At 43.8% G+C, this 21,441-nt stretch overlaps 1 protein-coding gene across 5 annotated transcripts in view; it reads right to left on the bottom strand.

The window, feature by feature from the left end:
• Nucleotides 1-21,441, bottom strand: part of FMNL3 (formin like 3) — a 157,682-nt gene that overhangs the window by 38,617 nt on the left and 97,624 nt on the right. For 4 of the 5 annotated variants that reach the window (XR_005747407.1, XM_040341211.1, XM_040341210.1 and 1 more), the window contains exons 5-8: nt 6,786-6,869; nt 6,298-6,450; nt 5,329-5,440; nt 3,914-3,990 (exon numbers count right to left, since the gene is read on the bottom strand). Coding sequence is in view for 4 of the 5 variants with exons in the window: in XM_040341211.1 (XP_040197145.1) it covers nt 3,914-3,990; nt 5,329-5,440; nt 6,298-6,450; nt 6,786-6,869 (426 nt within the window). In the remaining variant the exon portion in view is untranslated. The remainder of the gene's footprint in view (nt 1-3,913; nt 3,991-5,328; nt 5,441-6,297; nt 6,451-6,785; nt 6,870-21,441) is intronic. The other variant, XM_040341214.1, reaches the window with a different exon arrangement.

Genomic DNA, 21,441 nt, shown 5'->3' with positions numbered 1-21,441 from the left:
TATCCTTGGGAAATTTTCCAATCGTTTGAGCAATGCATTCTCTATGGCTTCAGGACTACCGTAAGTCTGTTCTAGACGCTCCCATGCTGCGGTGAGACCTGCAGTTGGATTGTCGATGTAAACTGACCTGAGGCTCTTGACACGTTCTGTTGACTGTGGGCCAAGCAACCCGATCAGCAGATCCAGCTCACGATCGGCAGTAAAACCGATACCGCCTAATGTAGTTTTGAAAGCGGCTTTCCAGCTTCTATAATTTTCAGGATGGTCGTCGAAGTTTACTAGGCCTGACTTGGCGAGCTCATGTCGAAGTAAGTACTTTACTACCTCTGTTGCCTCTGACTTTACATAGGAGGTTGCTGGTTGATTGTTGTGGATAGCATTGTTTATGGTATCGTTGCAAAGAGACGTGGGAAGATATGGTGCAGCAAGGGCATTCAGCTGAATTGTTGGGTGAAGGTCTGGAACAGTACTGTTAGCAGGAGGCTGGCGACTTGCTTGCGGATTAGTGTGCCGTTTTGTGACATATGCGGGATCAGCATGACAGTCGGGAGCTGCACTGGGGTGGGTTTGCATGTAGGAAGTGGCTGGAACAGCTTTTACCTGATGATGTGGTGAAGTCCTTGCGTTGCCGTGAAACGTGGAGGTAATTGAGTGTTCACTGCTGTGGTTTAGAACATAGTTCTTAGTGCGTTCAAAAGGATCTTCTACATCTGCCTTGACACTGACCCTTTCGCTAGCATCTTCATCTGCACCGATAGCTTGTTCCAAAACCTTTAGTTTTGCTGCAGCTGCCTCGTAGTTGCTCTGTTCCTTTAAAGCTTCAATTGCTGCCCTTTGACGTGCCGTTTGAGCTTCTATTGCTGCCTTTTGATGCGCTGCCTCGGCTTCCATTACTGCCTTTTGATGCGCTGCCTCGGTTTCCATTACTGCCTTTTGATGCGCTGCCTCGGTTTCCATTACTGCCTTTTGATGCGCTGCCTCGGTTTCCATTTCTGCTCTCTTTTTTGCATATGCGGCCCGTACCTTGATAGCCTCTGCTTCGGCGCGGGCATTCATTAGCTGTTCACTAAGCGTTGAGTGCCTTGAACTTCGGGATCTAGAGGAACCTTTAGAACGTCTGGTGGATACAGATTTGTGAGATACAGTGTACCGTGGCAGCATTAATTTTGCTTCTGCCTTTGCTTTAGTTCGCTGGATAAAGCTTTCTCTTTCCTCATTAAGAAGCTGGGCATTGTTAAGTTGCTCTAAGGACTCCTCAGTGTTGATGCTTTGCAGAATAGTTTTATATTTGTTGCTTGTAGTCTGGTACAGTTCGTATGAGGCAGAGAGATGCTTTATGGCGCCCTCTAGTTGCAGTACCTCATGGCTGGGACATGAAATCACATCAATGTGGGTGAGGATTTTATCCCAAATCTGCTTCAAACTGGTTGCTAGTTCAGTTCTCATGGATTCATAGTTCTCTTTAACCTTCCAAGTGGGTTTCACAGAGCGTTTGGTCAATGCAGTGGACTCTGGGTCCTCATCCTGGCTTTCTCTGTGTGAAGCATGCTGTGGTGTTTCATCACACACTGAGCCCTTTCCACTCATGATGGCCTGCAGTACACAGGCTTGACTGTAGCAGTGAAGAGTGTCTGTATACTGTGAGGAGCTGTAACAAGCTGTGCTGGGGTTGTATGCAGAATTCTCATGCAATACACACAGTTACACTTCACTATGATCTGTTCTGTGACGCAGTTATCTCTGTGCAGGCTGCTGGATACGTTCTTTTACTATTCTGGATCGGCTGCTAAGGCTATGAATGTATTTTTCAGTAGCACATGGAGCTCATTGCCCTGAAGAGATTATCCATCCCAAATCACCTTTCCAGATAGCTTACTCAGTCACAACTCACATGAAAGAAGATCTGGCGATGTTTATTCGTCGTATGATCCGTAGAATGCAAGTTACAACAGGTAAAAGAACGATTCTTACATGCAGGTAGAAGAAACATACAGGTCACATGAAGTACAGCATTGAAATGACTGATACAGAAAAGAGGGGGAGGAGACTGAGCAGCATGCAAACTAAGGAATGCCACAAGAGTCAAACTAGATAGGGATTAAAGAGACAGTACATAATAAAAATAATATCATGTAACATGACAAGCATATTTTATGAGTCACATATATTTTAAAGCACAGAATAAAAAACTTTAATGAGATTTGAAAAAGAACATTGATCAAAATTAGAAAACACTTTCAGATACCTCCCAGTTATTGAAGTTAATCTGGCACCTTGTGCCAATTTCTTTAATTGTCTGACAAACCCTATTTAACTGGCAGCCTAACTCTCCAGTTTTCACAGACTTGGCAAGATGGTGACTGAAACCCCCTAGCAGCAGGGTGTCCAGATGAAGGCCTAAGGGATGACCCTTTCAGCCATAGCTAGAGAAGTTTGTTGTTCCAAATCTGTGATTTCTAGAATATTGCATCTTTAGAACGTCACAAACTCATTCTAGTCCCCCAAAAAGGCTGGCTGTCCACGAAAGACAAATGCAATAGAGGACAAGATAATGCTTAGAATCTCAATGGGCAATCGGTTCAACACTGCAGCTGCGATTTGCTTGCCAGTTCAGGGCTGAACAGGGTAAAGATCTGTCTCATCATACAGTGTCTCGCCGTTTACGAGAATTTGGACTGAAAGCCCACTCTGCGTTGATCAAACCTCTCATTAGCACAAAGTATCAAAAGGCTAGACTAACCTTTGCTGGGGAGCATGTTGTTTGGACAGAGGAGAACTGGTCCAAAGTTCATTTTAACGATGAAAGCAAGTTTAATTTATTTGGGTCCGATGAGAAACATTATGTTCATTATCAAACTGGGGAAAGACTGAACCCAAAGTGTGGAGAAAAGTCAGTTAAGGGTGGAGGGGGAAGTTTTCTGCAGCAGGACTTAAGCCTCTTATACAGCTACATGGCAGATTAAATGCAAATGTTTATCAGAACCTTCTTCAATAACATGCAGTCCATTCCCTGCGTTCATCACCCAACAATTTTAATGCACTGCATGGCCCCGTCACACAGCAAAATGGGTAAAGCAGTTCCTTGAAGCTGAAACCATTGAAATAATGAAATGGCCAGCCCAGAGTCCTGATCTAAAGCCAATAGAAAATCATTGGCGACAAAGTTATGGCCAAGAAACCCACTGCAGTCTCCGAATAGTGGAAGAGATTGGGAGAAGAGTAGAACAAAATCACACCAGAGCAGTGTGAGAGACTAATGATGTCCTGTGGCCACAGATGTGATGAAGTCATTCAAAGCAAGGGCCTGTACACTTCCTACAAATTGTTGATTGATGTAACCATCTGAAATGTTGGTTGCAATCTTTCTCTGTGCTACAGTCATTGCTGTGCTCTAATTTTGTTTTCTCTAAAATAAAGTTTTTTTGTTGAAGTACCTTGGTTTTTTTTTTTTAAAAACACGGTTATATTAATATGGTATAGCCACACAAAAAAAATTCCATCAAATGTTGAGCAATAAAGAGTATATTATTTCTGAAATAATCAAGTGTTTATAAATGGTACTCTAAATTGTGTATGTGTGTATGTGTGTGTGTGTGTGTGTGTGTGTGTGTGTGTGTGTGTGTGTGTGTGTGTGTGTGTGTGTGTGTGTGTGTGTGTGTGTGTGTGTGTGTATGTATGTATGTATGTATGTATGTATGTATGTATGTATGTATGTGTATATATATATATATATATATATATATATATATATATATATTTTATGTGTGTGTGTGTGTATATATATATATATATATATATCCCGTTGAGGCTGTCATATACCTCCTCACAGGGTTTTGCTGTGATGTGCGACTTTCAGGACTTTATTTCCCTACTAAAAGGAACAGAAAGATTACAGTTATATTAACAAAAATACCTTGGATTCTTGTTGTTTAAGCTGAGAGCAATTTCATTGACGGCATGAGGGTGGGACATGACCAGATTGAAGCCATACTAAGAAAAAAAATAAGAAAAAAAGAGAAAACAAATAGGATGCATGTTAACTTTAGGTATCTTGTAGTCTTCATACACATAAGCCACCATTCATATTTTTCTTATTCTATGGATATAGGCATGTATTTGTGTGTATATAAACACATATACAGGGGTTGGACAAAATATGGAAACACTACATGATTTGCAGGTGTGAAAGTGACAACATTAAAGGCGGAAGTTGTGTAACATTCTTTTGTTTCCGCTGTGTGATGAGACGCCTATAACAGGTGGGAAGCCTCACTTTCATCATTCACTGTATGTGCTGCTAGTAATACGGAGTCATGACGGAGCTTACCAAGTTTCAAAGTGGGCAAATTGTTGGTGCCCGCTAAGCTGGTGCCTCTTATTGAAGTTGCCAATTTATTTGCGGTGTTGCGAGGAACAGTATCAAAGGTTATGAAGGCATATACAGTTTCCAGGAAAACATTGTCCTATGAGCTTAAAGGGGAGTTCCAGCCAATATTTATGTTTATTAAAAGTCAGCAGCTACAAAAAGTGTAGCTGCTGGCTTTTAATAAACAGACACTTACCTGCTCCAGCATTCCAGCGACGCGCCGCGCCGGGCCGGGGCTCCGCTCCTCTCCCCCCCTCCCCGGCCGGCGTCTTCATTGTCACTGTGGGCACCCGGCGGTGACGGCTTTTCGGCTTCACGGCCGGGCACCCACTGCGCATGCGCGAGCGGCACTGTGCATGCGCGCGCAGTCCGGCGCTGCGCTGTTGGATTGGACAGGCGATCGCCTAGGACCTGTCACGTGTCCTAGGCGATTGCCTACAGGGAGGGGCTGCCAAAAGGCTTAATCGCCTTTGCAGCCCCTCGGCGGAAGGGGGACAGGAAGTCTCCTTCTCCTGAAGCCCCCACTCCCCCCCCAAAAAAATTGCATGCCAAATGTGGCATGTAAGGGGGTGAGGAGTGGGATAAGCAGAAGTTCCATTTTTGGGTGGAACTCTGCTTTAAGCGTGGTCAACTGACCAACAGACATAAAGGCATTGCAAGATTGTGACCACAGATTTTTGCATGAATACCGGTATCAAATTCCATTATCCTCCATCCAAGATTATATTTTTCAATTCCCAGGAGAATTCAGGCCATCTTGGATGCCAAAGGCGTTCCAACACCATATTCGGCAATGATTTTCTTCTTTTACCATAATTGTTTCCATAATTTTGTCCAACCCCTGTAGTGGTCTATATCTAAAGAGATGTACATAAATCTCTTAATAGAATGACAAAACTATGAATGATAGCTTGCGCCACATGCCCTTTTCATTACATCGATTGCACCAACTAACACTATACCTGGTAATTCATAATGGCACGGAGGCACATGATGCAGACATGTACATCATCCTTCTGGCTCACCAATCTGGAGTTTTTCAGCGCTTTTTTTCCTGGCAATGTATTGTAGCTGCTATTGGGTGATAGTAAGTACACACAAAAATGTTCAATTAAACAGTCAAATATATAAGGCTCTATTACTTGTACAATATGTAAAATATCTGATTTTATAAGACTACAATGGTATATGCGTTAGTAGCAAAATAGTATTAAACAATGTAATGGATAAAAAAAAAAAGTGTTTTCCAGTTTGTGGAAAAGTTTTAAAAGCATAGCGTTATATGAAGAAAGTTTACTTATGGCAGTAACACCCAAAAAAATAAAAAGGAATCATACAAGTGTTAATCACCTATTACCACTAAACCTTTATTTGAAAATTACATTATTTTTTTGGTCCAGTTGATAATAGAGAATGAAAAAAGCAAAAAACGCAATCAGATAATGTGCTACTTTTATTTTATAGATTTACTGTCTGCATACTTGCCAATGTGATAATAGTGAGTAGTGAACAAGTATCAAATAGTGTATACCAGGGATAAGCAATTAGCGGACCTCCAGCTGTTGCAGAACTACAAGTCCCATGAGGCATAGCAAGACTCTGACAGCCACAAGCATAGCACCCAGAGTCAGAGGCATGATGGGACTTGTAGTTTTGCAACAGCTGGAGGTCCGCTAATTGCATATCCCTGGTGTATACCAATATACTGGAAACTCATAATCATGTATAGATTTAGAATCATCATGGAAGCATAAAAGACACCTAACATATATGGCCATCATTGTATTTCGATGGACCCTTTGCCTTTCCGGGTGCTACTAGCCTTTTAATTTTACATTATCATAAAAAGAATAGCTATTGAAGAATCACAAACACAGCATCTTGGCAGGCTGCAGGGAACAATGGCAAGGAGCGGGCACACAAATACATACCGGAGCACAGACTGGCGGGCAGAGCGAGCGAGGCCGTTGGCGAAAGGGGCATGGAGGGCGTTGGGACTCTGCAGATCCTCGATGGATCTGCTCCAGGATTTGGACTTTTCAACCAAGCCATCCTCCCCGTTTTCCAGGCCCTCAAAATCAAACCTACACCAAAGGGATACAAAGAAGCTTGAGCGGCCAGGGGACAGACAGAGGAATGGATAAAGCAAGCTACAAAGCGGCAGAAAATGATGATATCCAGCCTGCTGGATGTGCAATGGCTGCATTGGCTGGGACCAACAGACAACAAACTGAGCTGCATGTGTCAGACAGCATGGGGTGGAAACTGTTACTTGGAACACATGCTGCTGCTTCAGCATCAGGACACAACAATCCACAGAGGATAATCATCTGCATGTGCACAGATTTTCCTACTTGTGGTGTCTAGGGATGGCTCTTCCACATACAATAAGGAAAACAAATTTACAGACTGTACTTACATAACCGCGCACTGTGCAAATGAGAGATACTCCACCAAAACATCCAGGCCCCTGTTGTCATTATTCAAGAACTCACGCACCCACCTAAAAAAAAAAAGAAAGACAATGTTCTTAATTAATGCCCATGAAAGGAAATTAAACTTGGCAACAATTTGGGAAAAGCCATTTCACATACTAGTATTAACTTTGTTTTTAAAGCCAACAGAAGCCAAGCTTGTGACATTTACGGCTCAGGAGAAATTCTTCATGGTTTACAATTAGAGTCCAGGCTGTCAGCCCAGTTGAGTCATGTGACCACTGGATATGCCACAGTGCAATACCCCCCCCCCCCCCCCAAACGTCATATACAGACCACCACATATATGAATATATGATACCCTGTAATTGTACTTCAAACTCAAATGACTCCACTTTATATGAAACCAAGCAAAACTATTTTAAATAGGTTTATGCAGCCAACATATTTTAGTTAGCTGTATACCTACCGCGTTTCCCCGAAAGTAAGACCTACCCCAATTTTCAAGGAGGGCTGCAATATAAGCCCTACCCCGAAAATAAGCCCTAGCGTGTGTGTTTCTGTAATATAATCTGTAGTCAAATACCTTCGGTATACAGTGACACTCGGCAGTCTGCCCCCCCTCACTCTGCAATGCTTGGATCGTGGGAGAGAGCTCCAGCCATCTATGGAAGTGCCGAGTGGCACTGTAAGAAGGTATGTGACACAGAAACACACACCTTTTTCATGATATTCTACTGTAATAGAAAGGATTCTTGGAGTTTACAACCGTGTTTGATTCACTTCACACTGGGTATTCCTGCCAGGCAGGCAGGGAGAGGGGGCAAAAAGACAGCACGTGAAATGGTAAGCCCTACCCCAAAAATAAGCCCTACTGTGTTTTTGATTGCCAAAATTAATAAGACCCGGGCTTATTTTCGGGGAAACACGGTATATGGTTAAAAACAGAATTCTCCACTAAAGATGGAAGACTTTTAGCTAGAAGCAAACAGAAATAATTATTCAGATCAAATCACTTCCATTGTATTTGATGACTCGAATACTGGTGTTGTATCCCCGTAATCCTGACCAGAAATACAAAACGTACTCAAAGTATGAACTTTCCAAGGTTTCATCCTGGAGAGAACACAAGTACATAAGCTTTGTGATTTGGTGTTGTGCCTCCATGTCTGTCCCAGCCAAGACTTACTTCCAGCACTGTAGGTTTCCATTGTCGGATTGTTAGAAGTCGTGCCAATTCCATGGGAAAGCCCATAGTAACTGCCCCAAAACTGACCCAGCTTTCAGAAACTTGACAACAGCAACCTCTGGAACTGGATTGAAGCCTCTGCTGTGGCAAATACAAGTTATATATCCCAGACGATGAGTAGCCAGCCACACAAGACCCAATGCCAGAGAATTAATTTATGTAAATTGGTAAAGAAAAATATGCACTATACAGGTATTTTTCCCCACAGAAATAAATTTTTCCAAAAATAAATAAAATTGCACTGCCTACACTACTGGTGGTCGACTTTTATATGGGAGGCCCCAAGTGTAGCCCTGATCTCACCAAAGGGCCGCACATAAAAGTAAGCGATTATACAGTCTAAGAGATTGCAGAAAGCGTATCAACAAACATCATGGGCATGATATAAGACATGGTCAGAGACTGCAGACATGACACCAGAAATGGTCAGAGACTGCCGAGACGATACAAAAGATGGTCAGAGACTGCCGAGACGATACAAGAGATGGTCAGAGACTGCAGACATGACACCAGAGATGGTCAGAGACTACTGAGATGATACAAAAGATGGTCAGAGACTGCTAAGACGATACAAGAGATGGTCAGAGACTGACGAGACAATACAAGAGATGGTCAGAGACTGCAGACATGACACAAGAGATGGTCAGACTGCCGAGACGATACAAGAGATGGTCAGAGACTGCCGAGACGATACAAGCGATGGTCAGAGACTGCCGAGACGATACAAGAGATGGTCAGAGACTGCAGACATGACACAAGAGATGGTCAGAGACTGCAGACATGACACCAGAGAGGGTCAGAGACTGCCGTGACGATACAAGAGATGGTCAGAGACTGCCAAGACGATACAAGAGATGGTCAGAGACTGCAGACATGACACCAGAGATGGTCAGAGACTGCCGAGACGATACAAAAGATGGTCAGAGACTGCCAAGACGATACAAGAGATGGTCAGAGACTGCAGACATGACACAAGAGATGGTCAGAGACTGCCGAGACGATATAAGAGATGGTCAGAGACTGCTGAGACTATACAAGAGATGGTCAGAGACTGACGAGACGATACAAGAGAAGGTCAGACTGCAGACATGACACAAGAGATGGTCAGAGACTGCAGACATGACACAAGAGATGGTCAGAGACTGCAGACATGACACAAGAGATGGTCAGAGACTGCAGACATGACACAAGAGATGGTCAGAGACTGCAGACATGACACAAGAGATGGTCAGAGACTGCAGACATGACACAAGAGATGGTCAAAGAATATTTAAACGATACAAGAGATGGTCAGAAACTGCAGGCATGATGCAAGAGATGGTCAGAAATTATGAGCATGATAAAAGATGGTCGAAGACTGCGGACATGCTGCAAGAAACTGAAAAAGATATGCAAGGTCTTGGAGACTGGTAACATGCATCAATAGATCATCATAAACTGGAGGCACGTTACATGAGACTGCTCGATACTGCTGCTATAACAGTGCAATAGGAAAATATGGATTCATGTCTGTAGGGGCCCTGAGGAATGCACAGAAAATCCCAGAGTGCCACACGAAGCCCCAGGGCCACAGGTTGAGCACCAAGGGCCTACACTATCAGACCAGTTTAGAAGTAAACTTTACCAAGCAGAATTATTTTTTAAACCAAGCAGTATTTCTTGACAAGACCCCAGTCAGGCTTAGTGAGGTCGATATCATCTATTAGACTCTAAACTACCCTCATTCTGCGGAAAGAAGATACAAGTGCCAAGTTATGACAGCGTATACAACAGAGTGAAATCCAATTCAAAGGAAACTTGAGATGTCAGATCTCTCTTTGAAATAATTGTATGCTGGTCTAATAACATAGCAGCAGCGCGACAATTTATAAAAGTATAATGTATCTTTTCAGAATGAAGTGGACGGATCAGGCAGGATATCTCCAGGCCGCTACAACACAGCTTTGTGCTCTGCCTTGGGTGAGTGGATCAGGGCCCCAGCCATGCGAGTAAGAAAATAAATAAATGTGAGCACGCCTAAGCTCACTGTTTTGTCTGTGGCGTAATTATCGAGTGGCTTCAGTTGATGACATAATCAACACATCGCCGACACATGTAGACCAAGTTGCAAATAATTTGCATACATCTGATCTAGATCTTTCTGTGAACGTGTCGGTTATTGCACTTAATTCTTTCAGGACCTGTATACAGTAGTTATGTAATCATTTCAATGTAACAAACATCATTTCAATCCAGAATTTGGTGACATGTTACACTGAAACTCTGAAATTAGTTATTTCAGGTACTTACATAGCGGCATCAATTTACATATAGTACACATTCACATCTGTCCCTGCTCTCAAGGAGCTTACAATCTAAGATCTCTAACTCACATCCATAAACACACACACACACACACACACACACACACACACATACTAGGGCCAATTTAGACAGGAGCCAATTAATACACCAGCATGTGTTTGGAGTGTGGGAAACTGGAGTACCCGGAGGAAACCCACTCAGACACAGAGAGAACATGCAAACTACAGGAAGGTAGTGCCATGGTTAGGATTCAAACCAACGATCCTGGTCCTGTTAGGTGGAAATGCTAACCACTGTGCTGTCCACACTGAAATGATATAAGCACTGAAGGTTTTGTTTTAAGTACAAACAGCAGCAGGCCCGGACTGGGACAAAAAATAGGCCATTTGAGCAGCCATTACACAGCACCCTGCACCTCTGGACCCCTTTACATTACACAGCACCCTGCACATTACACAGCACCTCTGGACCCCTTTACATTACCCTGCACCTCTGGACCCCTTTACATTACACAGCACCCTGCACCTCAGGGCCCCTTTACATTACACAGCACCCTGCACCTCTGGGTCCCTTTACATTACACGTCACCCTGCACCTCTGGACCCCTTTACATTACACGTCAACGTGCACCTCTGGACCCCTTTACATTACACAGCACCTCTGGACCCCTTTACATTACACAGCACACTGCACCTCTGGACTCCTTTACATTACACAGCCCCCCCCACAGTTTGTTGCACAGACACCTCTCTAACAGTTCTGCACTCCCTGTATGTTTCACAGACCTCCCTACAGTACAGGCCCCCTCTACAATACAGCCCATACAGACCCCCCTACATTACAGAGATGTGACCTGCGGCCCACCGGGCATATGCCCGCTATGCCCTATGGTCAGTCGGAGCCTGAACAGCAGCCAACCTCCATCGGGAACGTTTTAGAACTTTGTGTAACAGAGGGAGTGCCGTTATTAAAGAGGAACGTCACCCCAGGATTTGTTTTATCCCCTTTATAAAATATTCTATAAAAACATACTCGCGCACCCAGCGAATCCAGTGCTGTCCTCATTTAATTTGGTACTCTACTACCACACACTGGGTCCTGCAATGCCATCTTATTTGCTTATGTCATCAGGAGCTGGATATCTTCTTTAAGGGTCTTGCAGCTGGCCCCCTAATGACGCAATGGTGGTGTAGACGCATTACGATTCCAGAAGGCTGTGGGCAGCTGGATTACGGCATTCTTTGGATGTCATCATTCTTTTCTAGCGTTTTATTAAGTTTCTATACAAATAGTCAAGTATGACGTGGACCTTCAATCTAAAATGCCCTCAAGGAGCTGACAAGCTAAGTACAGTGGCTAAGTGGTTAGCACTTCTGCCTAGCAGCACTAGGGTTGTTGGTTTGAATCCCAACCACAGCACTACCTGTCTGGAGTTTGCATGTTCTCCCTGTGCCTGCGTGGGTTTCCTCCAAGTACCCAGGTTACCTCCAAAGACACGCTGGTAGGTTAAAGTGCTATTAAAAGGTTCCTTTTTTTTAAAAAAATGTCATAAACATGTCATACTTACCTGCCCTCAATGGTTTTGCACAGAGAAGCTCTGATCCTATCCTTTTGGGGTCCCCTGCGGGCGCTCCTGGCTCCTCCTCTTTGGCGAGTGCCCCCATAGGAAGTCACTTCTTATGGGGGCACTCCTGAGCCGCCCTCTGTCAGGATCTATTGGCACAGAACAGCGGCCCAGCCCTGCCCTATCACTCTTCATCGCAGCATTTGATTGACAGCAGCGGGAGCCAATCTGCTCAGAGAGGAGGCACAAAGCCAGGAGAGCCTCTGTTCTTATGCACAGCACTGGATTGTAAATGGGCTCAGGTAAGTATAAGGAGGGGAGGGGGATTCTGTTACACAGAAGGATTTTTATCTTAATGCATAAAATGCATTAGGGTAAAAAAAGAACCTTTAGACTTAAGAACGACTTTAATTGGCTCCTGTTTAAATTGGCCCTAGTTATAGTGGCAGGCCGTCCATTAGGGGCACACTGCACCACCCCCCCATCCATGCGTCTGGCCCCCTGATCTACATACAGGGCACCAAACTATGGATTCCAAATGGGGGGGGGGGGGGTTGAAGCACGTGATTAGAGCCAGAGGCTCCAATAGGCTTCAAAAAAGGGTGGGCAAGAGCAAATGAACATTCGCTATTATCACACTGATTCTCCTCCTGGCCAATAAGGAAGTGGGTTGTGAGGAGACGTATCTGGGACAGGGAGAGACTGAGGGAGAAGCTTCCCCCTGTCAGCACAGGGTGAGTGAGCTGCCGATGGGTGGGGGTATGGATGGCGGACAGGCTGGAGCGATGGGGGGGTGGGAGTCGGTGGGTATGGTGTCAGGTCTGTCTGCCACCCACCCCTACCCGATGGAGCACAAGCCGCCACTGCCCTAGTATGTAAATAAATGAGGCACTCTAGTTATGTAGGAAGAAGGGGGGTACATAAACTTTGGCATCCTCAACATCTTGTCACAAGGGTGACAGTGATGCAGTTTATATACCCATTATTTGTACAGCGCTATCTAATGGCTAAGTAGGAAGCAGGGGCGGACTGACCATTCGGGCACTGCCCGAGGGCCCCATCAGGGTTGCCAGCCTCAGTAAAACCAGGGACAGTATGTAAAAATCTGTACCTTTTCAGTGAGTGTATGTGTATTCTGTGTATGTATACTGTGTGTGTATTCGGTATATGTATACTGTATGTGTGTGTGTATACTGTGTGGCCCCATAATCTCCTATTGCCCGGGGACCCCATGAGTTGTCAGTCCGCCCCTGTGTAGGAAGCACACTCCACTCACACTACACAGGTGATCAGGACTGATGGACATCATATTTCTTCTATGAATTAAACATGGCAGCAATGACATGCAGAGGAAAAAGCCACAAAGGAATTAAGAATTTTCACATTACACTGCTTCTTCATAAGGGTTAAAGCAATTTGGTCCTGCAAAATAGTCTTTCTACACAAAGAAACTGCAGGGTTGGGTCTTGTTTTTAAGGCTATAAACAGTACTTTATAGGGTTCTTCTCTAACCTCTCCCCTCTTGCTCTGGCCAGTGATGAAAAGCACAGAAAGTTTACCAAATGCCTTCCCCTCCAAACAAGTCTTTTAAACCTGTTTCCAGCCCGCAGTTGAGGAAGACTGAGAGCAGGATAGGACAGGGGTATGAGTATCACGTTAGCCTACCTTGGCAGCATTTTTGAGCAAGAATACTATTGCCCCCCCCCCCCCAGAAATTGGATGCATAAATTCAAGTAATTATCAGCACTAAGAAGACTCTAAGAAATTCTGATCTCTATAAAAAATAAAACATGTGCCTTTTTACCATAGTATCTAGAATCCTGTTTTTTTTAAATGAAAAACAGAAACTTCACGAGTAACAGCAGTGAGCTGCAAATAGTAAAGAGGGAGAAAGATTTCTGCATGGTATGAGGTCACCCAACACGTCTGTGCCCACCTCCACAATCAGAGGTGTTATGGGGGCTGTGCTGGGGAATGTACACGCAGCCCACTGGAGATGAATGATCTCATTGTGTACATGTATAATCCTACACAGCATTAAAGGTTATCGGGTCAGATCATGTACAATATATTGGCATGGATAAATAGAAGTTGTGCTCTGGCCTGTGGTTACTACAATATACAGCACATACTCCAACGTAAACATCACCTTGGATAATATTTATTGGAGATTACTACAGTAAATGTAATAGAAAAAAGGCAAAAAACTCAGTTTGTTGATGTCAAGGACAGTGTTTCTGCATAGAACAGTACATAGCAAGATGAAAGCCAGGTCTTCTAGAAGCATATTCTGTTTGGAACAAGCTTCTGTTTCTCTTTTTATTCAAAGCCATTTATAGAAAATGTAAAAAAAAATAAAACAAGAATAAAAAAAAAATGAACTCGCCATTCGCAAATCAGATTTATCAGTAGGGCTGGTGTTTTCTTTGGCATTTTCTAGTCTTTTTTTTTTTTACTTTTTTGGTTTTAGAATTTGTAAATACAAAACATCTATAAAAAACATAATAAAATAAGAGCTTGGGATTAAAAAGAAAAAAAAATGTTTGTACATGAACAGCTTAGTTACTGAATGTTACACAAAAATACAGCAATCTATTTTTATCAGCCTCTAAAAGTGGAACTAAAAGGCAAAACTAACTTTTTTTTCCAGTTAGGATCAAGTAAGGCTAAGTGGTTAGCACTTCCCCCTGGCAGCACTAGGGTCATTGGTTAGCATTCCAACCACAGCACTACCTGCCTGGAGTTTGCATGTTCTCCCTTGAGGGAAGACCTGTCTATACCCCACTTCAACAGTGGTTGATTATATTGAATATTTTTGAATAATTCTGTAGGTTATTTTTTATGTATTAGACTTTATATATTGAACAAAACGTTGTTGTATATCAGTACTGAGATAGTCCATTATAACCCTTTGGGGTGGGTATACGTGTACAGTCAGCCTCAGCAACTGCCCCTACACTCCCAACCCCTCCTTTGTTTCTCTATATCAATCTGGATGATGGTACATTACATTATTCTATAGAAAAACTATACTCAAAACTTTTGCAAGGTAAAGTGGTAGATGAAGGTTGGGTATAAGATGTAAGCGCAAAAGGGGATGAAATGAAAGGGGCAAAAATAGAAGGAAAAAAAAAAGGAGGATTGGAAAAAAAAAAAAAGGGGGAGGAAAAAAAAAAGGGGGAGGAAAAAAAAAGGGGGGGGGGAAGAAAAAAAAAAAAAGGGGAAAAAAAAAAGAATAAGAAGGGAGGGAAAAAAGGAGAGAAAAAAAAAGGGGACGAAGAGAAAAAAAAAGGAGGAAGAAGAATAAAGGAAGGGGGCACTTGTCTCCCATTTTAGGTTAGGTTAACACTAGCCCATCCTTAGGGCTGGGAAAAAAATCGATTCGATTTAAAAATAGAGTTGGTAGGTCAAATCGATTCATATTTTCATAAAAAACGATTTGTTCAAAAATCAGCACATTTGTATGTTCTGTAATTTTACCACCAGATTACGATTTTAATGTCAGATAAATTCATGTCACTATTATTCTTCCTTCTCTATCCTATCATGCATAACACACTAATGCCTCGTACACACGACCGGTTTTCTCAGCAGGAAAAAGAAAATGATGTTTTCCAGACGGGATTCCTCTCAAGCCTGCCTTGCATACACACGTTCAGGTCAAATACCGCCCGTCCAAAGTGCGGTGAGGTACAACACGTACGACGGGTCTATAAAGGGGAAGTTCCATTCAAACTGCGCCACCCTTTGGGCTGCTTTTGCTGATCCTCGTGTTAGTAAAAGCTTGGAGAGAGACGATTTGCACTTTTTAGTCTGCTACAGCATGACGAATGTGCGATCTCCGTTACGAACGATAGTTTTACCAGAACGAGCGCTCCCGTCTCATACTTGATTCTGAGAATGTGCGTTTTTTTCCCACTCGGAAAAGCATACACAGGAAAAAGTCAGCTGAAAAGCTGGTTCTCTTTTTTCCGGCAGTTTTCTCGTCGGGAAAACTGCGAAGAAGCATACACATGACCAATTTTTACCGCCAGGAAAAAGTCCACCGGGAAGCTGGTTCTCTTTTTTTCTGCCGGTTTTCTGCCGGAAAACTGCTATGGCGCATACACACGGCCGGTTTTCCCGGCCAAAAGCTCCCATGGCAGTTTTTCCGGCTGGAAAACTAGTCGTGTGTATGAGGCATAAGAATTTGTCCGTTTTGTCCTTCTCTAATGAATCACTCAGAATGGTTATCTTTCTTCTGTGGGAAATGTCAAACAACCGTAAGAAAATCAGTCTGATTAAGACAACAGGGTTGCTGAATCGCTTTTCCTAAGAATACGATTGTTTTCCTTCCTCTCCTGAGGACTGTCAGATTTGGGATGAAATAAAAGGTGTTGTCACTGTGTAGAAGCTGCAGCGTGTCTGTCATCCTGGCACGTCTTAGAGCTGTGGAGGACTTTTTCCTCTCTCAGGCCAGCAGCCCTCCTATTTCCTGTCTGCTGCCTCCTCAGACCCCACACCACCTCCTGCTCATTTCCTGTCTGACTACAGCCTCTATTTCTGGGGATGCTTTCAGCTGACGTATGCAGAGTTCTCAGAGCCAGTCCCACCTAAATGATGCCAAAACCTTTTTTTTCCCCCCTTCTACACATATTCAGGTTACATTATTCCCACACACTCGTTCTCAAGACACCCTTTCATTTCCAAAATGACAGCGCCAACAAGAAAAATTAGTTCCTTGCGATAAAAGTCCCGCACAGATTGTGTGTCCATTACCCACTTGACTTCCGGAGGATTTACCCCCCCCCCCCCTTCATGACCAGAACATTTTTATTTATTTTTTGCAATACGGCACTGCGTTTTTTTTTTTTTTACGCTATAAAACAAAAAACAATATTTTTTTACTTTCTGCTATAAAAAATACATCATATTACCAAAAGTATTGGAACGCCTTCCTTTACACGCACATGAACTTTACACCTACCACGCTGACCAACAGTGATACTTTTCAGCTGCACAGACACCGAGTAAGTAAACTCACACCCCATTTATTTAATGGGGGGTTTATATAGCGTACGGAAGGATTAGAATTTCTGTTGGAGAGATTCCTTCACTTCCTGTTTGGTAAAAAAAAAAAACGCATACGGCTAACATCACCCACTCCTTTGTCCACAGGCGATCACTCCTCAGAGAACATTTGACAGGGAGTGAGGAGGTGCCTGGTTTAACCCTCAAGATGCTGCATCAGCACGCACTACACGCGGTTGCAGGGCGGCCACGGTGCGGACCATTCACTTGTATGGGTCTTGTTCGGTGGCTGTACTGACGGCCAAAATGGCAGGCAGTTTAACCACTTTAGCCCCGGAAGGATATGCCCCCTTAATGACCAGGTCATTTTGTGCGATACGGCACTGCACCGCTTTAACTGACAATGCAAACACTGTACCCAAACAAAATTGATGTTCTTTTTTCCCCTCAAATAGAGCTTTCTATTGGTGGCGTTTGATCACCTATGCGGTTTTTATTTTTTGCGCTATAAACAAAAAAAGAGCAACAATTATGAAAAAAAAAACAATATTTCTTACTTTTTACTATAATAAATATCCCAAAAAATGTTTTTAAAAATGTATTCATTCGTTTAAGCCAATATGTAGCCTTCTATATATTTTGTAAAAAAAGCGTATATTGATTGGTTTGCGCAAAAGTTATAATTTTTTTTTTTACTAGCAATGACGGTGATCTGCTATTCTTAGCGGGACTGCGACATTGCGGCAGACAAATCAGACACTTTTGACACTTTTTTGGGACCAGTGATATTTATAAAGTGATCAGAGCTAAAAATAGCCACCGATTACTGTATAATTGTCACTGGCTGGGAAGGGGTTAACACTAGGGGGCGATCACTAGGGGGGGCAGTGTAATGACAGGGAGAAGAGAGACAATCGCCGTTTCTAATCACTAGAAACAGCAGATATCTCTTCTCTCCCTGACAGTATGGGGGATCTGTCCGTTTACATTGACAGATATCCCTCCCTCTCCCTCTTGGCAGACATTGCGGCAGCCGGGCACGTGCATCAGCTCCTATGTCACGCAGTGGCGCGTGCGCGCCTGCTAAGTATATTTAAAGGGCTGACATACAGCTACGGCGATTTGCCCAGGAGAACCAACCTGCCACAGTATAATGGCAGGTCGGCAAGTGGTTAAAGGATAAGTTCACCCTTGTGCAACTTTTTATTTTTTTCCTAAATTCCAGCTCCTCTATGTACCAATATAGCATTAATGTACCTTTGAAAAAATAAAAACGGCTTTCCATTTATTCTACACACGTGTACCTCACTGTCTCTACGGCTGTTTTAGAACACTGCTCCATTACTTCTGCCTTACTTCCTGGACAGACTTTAGGTCATGACACGGGAAGGAGTTGACCAGCTGATCTCATTAGCACACACCCTGCAGGATCTATCCTCAGCTGGTCAACGCCTTCCTGTGTCATGACCAAGGATAAGCTCCGGTGTGTTTGCAAACCCCACGTGCAGAGCCCGCCAGGAAGTCGGCACTGCTCTGCACTAATCACAGGCAGTGAGACATTTACCGATCCCCGTAGCTGCACATCGGGACAATGTCTCACTGCCTGTGATTAGCGCAGCACAGTGCCGACTTCCTGGCCGGCTCTGCGAACATGCCGAAGCTCATCCTTAGTCATGCCCTAAAGTCACAGTTGCCCCTCCACCCCTGTAGTCAAGTTGAAAATGAAGACAGTGGAAGGCGACTCAGAGTGCGCCATCAGCGGCCAAAATGTTGGCAATAGATTCGGATGGTATGTAGCAGCAGCACAAAAGACTACTGCCATTACTTTGCCGGATGACGGAACACTTCAAACCTTCTTCCTCCACTTTCTCTATTTTCAACTTAACTACTGGTGGTGCAAACTGTTTGCAAAGAGCGCATGAAAACAGTACAGTGTGCATGCGCCATTTTCAGCACTGAACATCTAGACGTGAAGTGTGTGGTCACTCCTTCCGTGTCTGGCCGTGAATTATTAAGACTACGCCTATAGTGTTGAAAAGCATAGAAAGGGAAAGTGTTCCTATTGATGAAAGCTTCCAACTGTCCTTTTCTACAGCAGGTTTGCAAAATGTGATTGGCATGCTGGGCAACACAAACACTTTCTCTAAAATACCGTTTTACACTTATGGGGTCCACTGTGGCCTCATTATTCAATAACCCATCCTAAGTGAGGTATTCATAAAAAAAAATATGAAACTACAACCCTAGAACCCCATCCAATCCTCTCTGGCTATCTGGGCATGACAGAGCAGGCAGCATCAGCTTGGAGTCTCTTTCAGGTGTGTGCATGAAAGGGTAACTCCATTGGACCATGCAAAGCAATGAAGCCACCAGAGAAGAGCAACAGGTAAATGTGAACTAGATCCTTTAGGAAAAAAAGGGGAAGCAATTCAAGAAGAAGCAGCAAACAACGTAAGTGCTGAAGTAAGCTTCTGAAATTTATAAAAGCTTTTGATTTTAACAACATTTCAAACAATGCAATCCGCCCAGTAGGTAGCCAAACTTTCTCTGCCGATATGAACTTTTCTGCATCATACAAAGGCAGATCAGTGTTGGAAACATATTACACAGGGGCGGCCTTTGGGGTGTGCGAGCTGTGCGGCCGCACAGGGCGCCATGGGCAACAGGGGCGCTGTGTGGCCATCCAGAGGCGTACTAGGGGGGTTTGGGGGCGTACCACACACTGGGGGGGGGTGTCAGACCGGCAACAGGGGGGGCTACTCTGAACGGGGGGATCTGCATTGAAGGGGTGGATACACTGAAGGGGGGTCTGCACTGAAGAGGTTCTGTGTAACATGCAGGGGGTCCAGAGCTGCAGGGTTCTGTGTAATGTAAAGGGGTCCAGTGATGCAGGGTGCTGTGTAATGTAAAGGGGTCCAGTGATGCAGAGTGCTGTGTAATGTAAAGGGGTTCAGTGATGCAGGGTGCTGTGTAATGTAAAGGGGTCCAGTTATGCAGGGTGCTGTGTAATGTAAAGGGGTCCAGTGATGCAGGGTGCTGTGTAATGTAAAGGGGTTCAGTGATGCAGGGTGCTGTGTAATGTAAATGGGTCCAGAGGTGCAGGGTGCTGTGTAATGTAAAGGGGTCCAGTGATGCAGGGTGCTGTGTAATGTAAAGTGGTCCAGTGATGCAGGGTGCTGTGTAATGTAAAGGGGTCCAGTGATGCAGGGTGCTGTGTAATGTAAAGGGGTCCAGTGATGCAGGGTGCTGTGTAATGTAAAGGGGTCCAGAGGTGCAGGGTGCTGTGTAATGTAAAGGGGTCCAGTGATGCAGGGTGCTATGTAATGTAAAGGGGTCCAGTGATGCAGGGTGCTGTGTAATGTAAAGGGGTCCAGAGGTGCAGGGTGCTGTGTAATGTAAAGGGATCCAGTGATGCAGGGTGCTGTGTAATGTAAAGGGGTCCTCTTTGTGTATTATGTTTAGGTGACCAGGGGGTGAGGGGTGAAGATGGGGGGGAGGGGTGCCACAGGATTAGCTTGCACAGAGCGCCTGAACACCTAAGGCCGGCCCTGATATTACAAATTACCTTTAATGGTTCAAGGCAGACTTTACTATAAAACACTGCAATAACAATAGCAAGCACGCTTATCAATAGTACATGGGCATCACAGCGAAAGCATAATCAGAATGCAGCATATAAAAGCATAGCACATGAGCCACCCTACAAAACTAGCATGAAAAAGCACTAGAACATATTTACTGCAAAAATCAAATATAATCCGCAGGACATGATGGCAATCCTGTCTTTTTCATTTCCTTCCTCACTGTCACCTTTCAGTCACTATCCCAGGACACTCCTGAGGACATCCTGCCCGTAAAAGCAAGACACCACCTGCAATGTTCCAACCAAGCCCCACTGGCCATAGATTCCAGCCTATAATGTGCATATTAGAACGCTAAAATAAACCACCCTAACCGCATACAGCATCCAAGTTACTGTCACTTTTTTGCCTGTCAATAATTGGAATCCGCTGCCTTATAAAAAAAGGGAATGCATATTATGCTCAATTAGAAGTAGAGGGTATCCACTTAATACAAATCTTATCAGTACCAGCAAACATTTCAAAGTTTGGTGTACAGTCTGTAACTTTATTTATTTTGGGCAGTTGTAAGGTAACCGAGTTCAAATTTCTGTATTGGAGTGCTACACAATGGTTGGACTTTACTGCTCCTTCATACAGTCTTGTGAGTCTATGGAAAATGATTGCATAGGATTCACACAGCTTTTACCCCATCACACAATTTTCCAATCAAATCCAATTCGAACAAAAAAAAAAAAGCTGTGTGAATGATATAGGAAAACATTTATAAATAGTCCCGAAACGAGTAAGCCAACTCATCCTCACGCACACTCCAAAAAGCTGCTTCGTCAGGCGTTTGAGATTTTTTTTTTCTGCCTGTAAACTCCTCTCCATGTTAGCCTATGTGTCCATGCACACTACAGGCATTTTCAGTTTAGTAGTAGGGGGGGTTT

The sequence above is a fragment of the Rana temporaria genome, chromosome 2 (genome assembly GCF_905171775.1).
Source record: "Rana temporaria chromosome 2, aRanTem1.1, whole genome shotgun sequence".
Classification (NCBI taxonomy): Eukaryota; Metazoa; Chordata; class Amphibia; order Anura; family Ranidae; genus Rana; species Rana temporaria.
This window is presented reverse-complemented; position numbering and strand designations above follow the sequence as displayed.